The following is an 8,588-nucleotide window of genomic DNA, read 5'->3' as shown; positions in this document are numbered from 1 at the left end:
TGGTTGGTTGGTTTTTTTTTTTGGTTTTCATTTTGATTTTTGATTTTAAGTCCTGAGGTAAATGTGTAGGACATGCAGGATTGCTGCATATGTAAACAGGTGCCATGGTGGTTTGCTGCCCCACTTTTGTGTCCCTGTCTAAAAATAAGTCATAGAACCCTGCGGCCATCTTTTCACATTTCTTTGTCCAAAGTAGTGTTTTTTTTTCCCCAATCTCTCATAGTCATTCAGTCATTATTTGAAAGAAGAATAGGAACAACTACTGTTTATTCTAGACCACTTAGAACCAAAACCCAATTTCTAGATTCACATTGAGAAAATGGGTAATTCGGTAGATTTGTATTATGTTACAGACAGAAACTAGCAGAAGGGACTGTGTCTCGTCTAGTCAGTAACATCTACTATTAAGCCTGCAGATTCTCTTTGTGCGTGGGAATTTTATTTATGTTAAGGAAGAAATAGTTTGTTGTACTTTAATCAACACTGTGAAGACAATAAAGCTATCACATATCTCCATGTGTTCAGAAGTTTTTCATCAACCCAGACCCCAAAATGACATGTTGCTCTTTATTCTTCAGAAACATGGATTCTGGGTTCTTGAAAGCCTTCCAGAGGACAGTCACCTGCCCTATCTGCATGAACTGCTTTATAGACCCAGTCACCCTAGACTGTGGGCACAGCTTTTGCAGGCCCTGTTTCTGTCTCAGCTGGCAAGACATCCAAGTTCTAGCTCAGTGCTCTAAGTGCAGAAAGACAACACAGCAGAGAAACCTCAAAACTAACATTAATTTGAAGAACCTAGCTTCCCTTGCCAGAAAAGTCAGTCTCTGGCAATTCCTGAGATCTGAGGAGCAAATGTGTCAGATTCACAGGCAGACAAAGAAGATGTTCTGTGAAGTGGACAAGAGCCTGCTCTGTTTGCTGTGCTCCAACTCTCAGGAGCACCGGGATCACATACACTGTTCCATTGAATGGGCTGCTGAGGAATACCGGGTAGGTGATGTCTCTGAAGATCTGTTTCTCTAAGGCACACATAAAGTTCCTGTGAGGCTGTTTTCTTGGAGATGGGATAAAGGCAACTCTGGGTCTCTTTAATCATCCCTGTTCTGGTCTTTCTTAGCTGGAAACTTCTGAGATTTGACCAAAAAAGGGGAAAACAGAAGAAATGCCGTTTACTAGGGGCTTGTCTCTTATTCTGGACCCCCTCCCTATGTCACCATCTGTATGTTACTTTATTGTCTTCACTGATGCTTCAATTTATGGCTCTTTTACAGGAAAAGCTTTTAAAGAAAATGCAGTCTTTATGGGAAAAAGCTTGTGAAAATCATGGAAACTTGAACATGGAAACCACCAGAGCCAGATGCTGGAAGGTTAGTAGAATATAAACTCTACCTTCTCTGGGAACTTACGGTGGGCAAATGGGTGGCTCTTAAAATAGGAGCTTGATATCAAACAGTAACGTTTCTGGGATTCAATTTAAAAAAAAGGAGACAACATTAAGAAAAAGTGGCCTTATTTCTTATACAGAATAGCATGGCTGTTTGGTAGGATTTCTAACAAAACCACTGATGTTACCCAAAGCATGCTGGTTTGTTTCCATACAAACCTATAGCTATACACCAACAGATACGAGACACTGGGCCATCTCACAGCATTCTATATGTGCTGGTGGGATTAATGCTGCTCACAGTAGTTATTTGGCAGCCATGGAAAGCGCAAGCGAACCGACCGAGTGTCAGTCAGCACTAATCTGAACGTTGATATGCAAGTAGTATTTGGGAATATATGAAAAATTTGATGCAGAAAAAGTGACAGAGCAAATCTAGGGAAACCATGAAATTAAGAATCTTAACTATTTCATGTTGAATAATACATATGATGAGAAAAGTGGTAACAAATGTGGATTTGTGTCTTGAGGGAGACATATAAACATGCCAGAATATTGGGAACTAGTATCTAAATATAAGGAGAACTCTGAGGACTTCCAAAATATTAAAAATGATTTTCTCTTTGTGGATGTATACTTTTAGGGTATGATAAGTAATATTAGTTTGTTGAAAAGTATTTCATGAGACCTAGTCTATATCGATTATTAAATTAGAAAAGTTACTGATAAAAAAGAAATGAAGCACCTCTGTCCTCATAAATCATACAATCCAAATGAGAGAGGTAAATGGTCAACATGCAAATACGTGCAATACGTGATGTGTTACAGTGTGGTAGGTTCTTTGTTGAAGAATAGTCAAGCAGGGAATTAGAAAAGGACAATAGTGGCCAGAAACTGGAGATGAGTGTCTGAGTTTTAAATAGGGTGGTCAGAAAAAAGCCTCACTGAAAAATTCAAATTGAAACAAAGTTTTGAAGAGGAAGGGAAACACTAATGTGTCTATGGATATATATGCGAAACATGAGTGTATAAATATATGCATTATATATATGCGTATATAAAAAATTATAGTTGGATAGAACAGCACAGACAGTAATTTTGAAGTTGTGTATATTTGAAGGCCTGAGGGACCACAAGGAAGTCTATGTTTCAGATTGGGATGAGTTAGTAAAAGAATGGAAGGAAATGAATTCGGACGGACAAAGAGGGCCAGATCCTAAATGTAGCCCTGTTACGATAGGTTTTGCTGGATAAAACGCATTTAGCTGGGCATGCTAGTCTAAGGTCATTTCACATATAATGAGTTTAAACAACTTGTTGCATATCTCAGAAATAGAAATATCTATTTCTTTCCTAGTAAACATAGCTGAGTACTGCAACTCTTAAGCATGAACTGTTATTACTTTTCCATAAATATGGGTTGGAATAGAGAAATCCAAATTTTGGATTTTTTTAAATTTCTGACTGTCTTAGGAAACACATTATCTTGAACAAATTTAATGTAATCTGTCAGATATATCTATATTGATCTTTATGTAGAAAGAAAGGAAATGAACAAAAGTTTGTACATTCTGAGAACTGGCAAGACTGGGTTTTAAACTATTGGATGTTCAAGAGACGAAAGGAATCAGTGAGATATAATAAGAGATGGTTAACACATTTCTGTTTTGAATAACCTATTGTCACTGCAGGATTATGTGAGTTTAAGACTAGAAGCAATCAGAGCTGAATATCAGAAGATGCCTGTATTTCTCCATGAAGAAGGACAACGTAATTTGGAGATGCTGAAAAAGAAGGGCAAAGATACTTTTTGTCAACTTACTGAAAGTAAAGCCAAAATGATTCACAAGAGGGAGATTTTAAGAGGAATGTATGAGGAGCTGAAGGAAATGTGCCATAAACCAGATGTGGAGCTACTTCAGGTATAAACTCACAATGTGATTTCAGGTTTTTGAATATTCACATGCATAGGTATTTTTCTCATGGCTGAAATCCATCTCCCTACTTTTATTTCCATGATTTGTTTCCAAAAACACATTCCCATAACTAATGCTGCTTTGTTGGGAGAGTATAGCCCCGCCACGGGATGCTACCAGACCAAAGGTACCTCCTACTTTATCCACTAGCCACAAAATTTTGTGGAATGGTCAAGGTAACATCCCCAATAAATATTCCCCATCTAAGTCAATAATATATTTTGGATCATTGAACATGTATAAAATAGTGAAATAGTGAGTGATTTGTTTACATTTAGGTTACTCTGGGGACCTGGCAAGATCAGGAGTTTCTGGAATCTAGGCTTGCATTAATATTATGTTTGGGTCCATTCATTTTGGTGATAGGTTCTGGGAAGGGTGACTGAGTAGAGGTTCTTCCTGGTTACCACAGAGCATAGACTCTCTGGGCCTCTTCTCCCTTGACTTGTTTAGGGAATTTCTTCAAGACTCAGACTTTCCCAGGACATTAATTCATGACAGTACCGCTGACTGGGTTCTTCATTAGAGAAGAAACAGAAAATGCTTTCCAGAAGGGAGGGTGATAGGGAAATAACATCTTCAGAAACTAACTCCAAATCTCACAATGAACTTAGTAAAAGATGTGCCTTGTGAAATGCACTAAATTATTCTATTTTTTTTTACAGGGTTTTGGAGATATATTACACAGGTGAGTGTGCACCTAGATTTTAGCATATGTTCTTTCAGTTTCCACAAACATCAAAGCAAACCCTACTAAAGTCGTGGCATAAATAAGATGTTGATACTAATTTTTCTGGATCTACTTTCATTCCCACACAAAAAAAGACAAACCACAAAATAAATAAACGCGTAAAAGAAGAGTGAAATAAAGCAAGCATGTTTATTCCCGATTTCTTTTTTGTCGCTTAAAAGCCTGCATAGGTAAAAGATAAAGTTTTGTTTTCTGGGTGGTGAGAAAGTCACGAGAGGAAGCAGGAGAGAAGAGGGGGAAGTATTTTAGCAGTGAGGAAGTGTTGGTGATTTCTTGTTTATACATATATACATATCAATTAAAAAGTCTGAAAAATAGATTGAAAAAACTGTGGAGAATTAGAACTGTGTAAGTCTCTAGGGAAGCTTGTTGCTAAAAGGCAGATCTCCCTACCTAGAACAAGTTTTGCATCCTTTATCTTGAAAGAAAGCCGCAGATGCAGCAGTCTTCCCAGAATCCCGCTATTTCAGACAAAGATTTCAGGGGAGTCTGCCAAGAAGTGGAACTCAGAATTTCATTTCTCAATACTTTCAAGACCATAAGGCTAAGAAACCTTAGGAATTTAGGACAAAAAAGAAAAAAAAAAAGAAAGGAAAATCAGATTGAATTCTGTTTCAAACTCTTCCATCATGCTTTAAAATTCAGAAACGGTAAATAAGAATACATTTCAAAAAGGAAGTAATAATTTTTGAATAATCAAATTTGTGGGTTCAAAGGATTCTTATGAAATGTCTTTTAAATACACATAGTGGTTTTTATTTACTTTTTGGCTGTAGATGTTGCAACCACATCTTTCTCCTTGCAGGAGTGAGTCTGTGCTACTGCCCATGCCCCAGCCTGTGAATCTAGAGCTCAGTGCAGAGCCCATCACTGGACTGATGGACAGGCTCAACCAATTCCGAGGTAAGTCCCCACCCGTTGGCAGCACTCCCACTGTCTAAATATTATTTGTTGTTAGGATCACATAGGTAGTATTTCACACTTTATCAGATATTTGTCTTCTTTATAAACATAAGTGAACAATACAGTCATGCAACCCTTTTGTACCTGTGTATGTATTTATAGTCAGATTTATAACATTAACATATAGTCAGATTTGAAAGATAGTGAGAAACAAACACATTCTGGCCTCCTACGCACTGAGTTATATAATGGGAAAAAGGAGTAGGGTAGCAAATTTTAAAAAGGAGCAAATGGAGCAGTGCTTAGAATGAAGGTGAGTTATTTAATGTTAAATACAAAATTATACATTTCTTTATTCATTTGAACTGCTAAGAACTGTTATTTTGGGGAATATAATTTACTGTAGATTCTTGGGGATTTGTATTTTTTAAATGGATATATATTCATATATTACAAAAATTTGAGTTAATGTATAAAAATAAAAAATCATTTTGTGAATACAGTAAAATTACAAACAAAACTAAGTTCAGTTTAATTGCAATATGAAGAGCTATATGTTAAGTCTGAAATCCAGCTTCATCCCAGAGCTAGCATGGAGGACCACAGAAATAATGGTAAAAGATTTTGAAGAAATCTGCTTTAAATTACCACATATAACATGGACATAGGGATTTTTATCAGTTATCTAGAGTGGTTTTTGAGTAACTGAAAATCTTCACATTCTTTCAAAATGATAGCACTAATTTTTAAGAATAAGAAACATTTCTAAATAATTACCTTGATAACAAAATAGGATTTAGGGAATATAATGTGTATATTTTGCTTTGAAAATTGGATTAAAAGAAGTTAGTCTCACATTTGACTCTCAATATGTAAGTTTTTTTTAAAAAAAATTCATATCCGTGGTTAGGGTTTTTGTTTGTCTTGTAGGTAATATTAATCATCTCTATATTTCATTAGAAGTTACAAGCAAAAATCTCTTTATAACTTTATATTTCCTGGTAAAGTAACTTCTCAATAGAACAATTTTTTTTCTTATTTACACGTCTATGCTTTTTTTTTTTTTTCAGTGGATATTACTTTGCATCATGAAGAAGCCAACAGTCGTCTCTTTCTATGTGGAGATTTGGGAAGCCTGTGTATTGGATGTCACCGTCAAGATGCGCCCCATATCAATGCATCTGAAAGTTTTCTTGCATGGGGTGCTCAGACTTTCACCTCTGGCAAATATTACTGGGAGGCCCATGTGGGGAATTCTTGGAATTGGGCTTTTGGTGTCTGTAATGAGTACTGGAAAGAGGAGATTCACAATGGCAATATACATGGAGAAGAGGGACTCTTTCTTCTTGGATGTGTTAAGAATGACATTCACTGCACTGTCTTTACCACCTCCCCACTTATGCTGCAATATGTCCCAAGACCTACCAGTCCAGTAGGATTATTCCTGGATTATGAAGCTAGAACTGTGAGCTTTGTTGATGTTAATCAAAGTTCCCTTATATACACCATCCCTAATTGCTCCTTCTCACCTCCCCTCAGGCCTGTCTTTTGCTGTATTCACTTCTGAACAGAGCGAAATCAGAACTGTGTTCATATGCTGGAGGAATCCCTTTATCCCAGGAAGCCCTTTTCCTTGTGCCTTGTCAAACAGGACAAATGGGTTCTATTTTATGCCTTAAATTGCCTTCTAATGTTATCAAAACTCATTTATTGTGTTACTATTAAATATGATGAAAACACTAAAAGTATATGTATTGGTTCTTTATTAAATAATTTTTGAAAAGTTATGATTATGGCATAAATTATACTTTTTTTTATTGCTGACTGTCCCTGAGTGAAAGAATAGATAACAGACATGTGTGAATGGAGTTAAAATCAATGGAAGAGAGTTAGGATCCTTTGCTTCATGCAAAAACTTAGAGTGAAGGCTCTGATAACTGGGAAATATTTTTCTTTATCTAACCATACTGCACTTATCTATCAAGTTTCATTGTATTAATACATCCTTTGAGGTAATATTATTTGACCCTCTATGCTGGGTTTTATTTTGCAGTTCTCACCACATATATAAATAATCCTACATTATTAGTGTTCTCTTCTACATTGAAATACATGAGTTGATCCGACCAATGGTGGATTAATTAAATACTGGAAAAAAAGTGACCAAATATCGAAAACATACACAGTCATTTCCTGATAGATTGAAGTTCTGAAGGTAAAGGGAACATGATACAATATTCTCATAAGAATTTTTTAAATAGGACAAAAATTAGTTGCTTTATTTTAATAATGATGACTTCTGTGTTTCAAAAAACATGATACAAGGATTGAAATGCAAACCAATAGTGGAGAAAGATACTCACCTCAACATACATAAAATAAAATACAATATAGATGTGTGATAAATACTTAAAATGTAATTAATAAAAGACAGTGAATTTGATAGAAGTTTGGGTAAAAAACCTGAACATGCACTTTACAAAATTTGATTCATAAATAACTGGCCAAATATTAAAAAGTACTCACTTTCATTAGTCTTTAAAAGTAAGAGTTAATCTACCAGTTGTACCATAGGCGCCCATAAAACATACCAAAATTTAGAGACACAATGTCATATGTTGTTAAAATTAGAGAATAAATGAAATTTATTCATGGCTGGGGAAATGTAAATGTAAATCCTTTTTTGGCAAGCCAACTATTAGCATTCTTTATGGGCTAGATGTTCTAATTCTAAAATATAGTCAACTGATTGCCTACATATACTTCAAGATATACACAATATTTTTCACTGGATCCATTTTTATAGTACCTCCAAATTAGAGCCAAAATATTCTCCAACACTAGGATGGCGAAATAAAGTTGGTGTATTTATGCAAAATAATCCTATAAAACAGAATAAAAAATTTCTTAGATGCAACAAAGTTGAAGAATCTGAGACAAGTTTAAGCAGAAGAATGGAAACACACAAAGATTATATTACAGTGGCTTATTTATATAAATTGCCAACTCCTTAAAATAGTATTACAAGTTAGAATATTGAATAATATTTTAGGAAGGTAATGGTTAGAAAACCTGAGAAATCACTAAGGTAATATACAGAAAACATTGCAATCAAGGTAAAGTGATACACATTTTTTTTCATAGAGAATTACATTTGTTTGACAATCTCTCCATCCTTTATAACACAAAGGGAAATAAAAGAAATGGCACTGTTCTCAGGGCATTGGCGAAACTCATTGAACTTTACAAAGGAAAAAAGAAAAAAGGAAAAACAAATATGTGTTGGATTTAGACCTATACCTGAAGGTGGGACAGGATCACTAAGAAGGCTCCAACCCTGAACACCCAGAAACAGTGTCAGCCTAAGACTGAGACTTCATCAGAATGATGGAGGATGCTTCCCCATCCTATTACCACCCCAAATAGATTAACTGTTGTTGAGTAACAGATCAAAACAGAGTCTTCTGGGAGACTGAACAGAGTTTAGAGGAAGACTTAAAGTTGAGGAATAAGCAGATAATGAGAAAATCTGGCAAGCCAGTCCAACCCCAAACACAAAGTAACACTAGAT

General features: G+C 35.5%; 1 protein-coding gene across 1 annotated transcript; it reads left to right on the top strand.

The window, feature by feature from the left end:
- The first annotated feature begins 578 nt into the window (after positions 1-578).
- On the top strand, positions 579-6,762 carry LOC108290541 (putative tripartite motif-containing protein 49B). Its single transcript, XM_017510391.2, has 6 exons — positions 579-993; positions 1,275-1,370; positions 3,079-3,309; positions 4,029-4,051; positions 4,920-5,017; positions 6,088-6,762. Exons 1-6 carry the CDS (start codon positions 583-585, stop codon positions 6,582-6,584), a joined length of 1,356 nt encoding a protein of 451 aa, XP_017365880.1. The 5' UTR covers positions 579-582; the 3' UTR covers positions 6,585-6,762.
- Positions 6,763-8,588: the final 1,826 nt, after the last annotated feature.

The sequence above is a fragment of the Cebus imitator genome, unplaced genomic scaffold (genome assembly GCF_001604975.1).
Source record: "Cebus imitator isolate Cc_AM_T3 unplaced genomic scaffold, Cebus_imitator-1.0 Scaffold438, whole genome shotgun sequence".
Classification (NCBI taxonomy): domain Eukaryota; kingdom Metazoa; phylum Chordata; class Mammalia; order Primates; family Cebidae; genus Cebus; species Cebus imitator.
Note: the sequence above shows the minus strand (reverse complement) of the source record. Positions and strands in the feature narration are given on the sequence as shown.

Coding starts and splice junctions, on each gene's coding strand:
- LOC108290541 (XM_017510391.2), top strand. CDS start 583: ATGGATTCTGGGTTCTTGAAAGCCTTCCAGAGGACAGTCACCTGCCCT. Junction 994..1,274: donor GGGCTGCTGAGGAATACCGG/GTAGGTGATGTC, acceptor GCTCTTTTACAG/GAAAAGCTTTTAAAGAAAAT. Junction 5,018..6,087: donor CAGGCTCAACCAATTCCGAG/GTAAGTCCCCAC, acceptor TTTTTTTTTCAG/TGGATATTACTTTGCATCAT.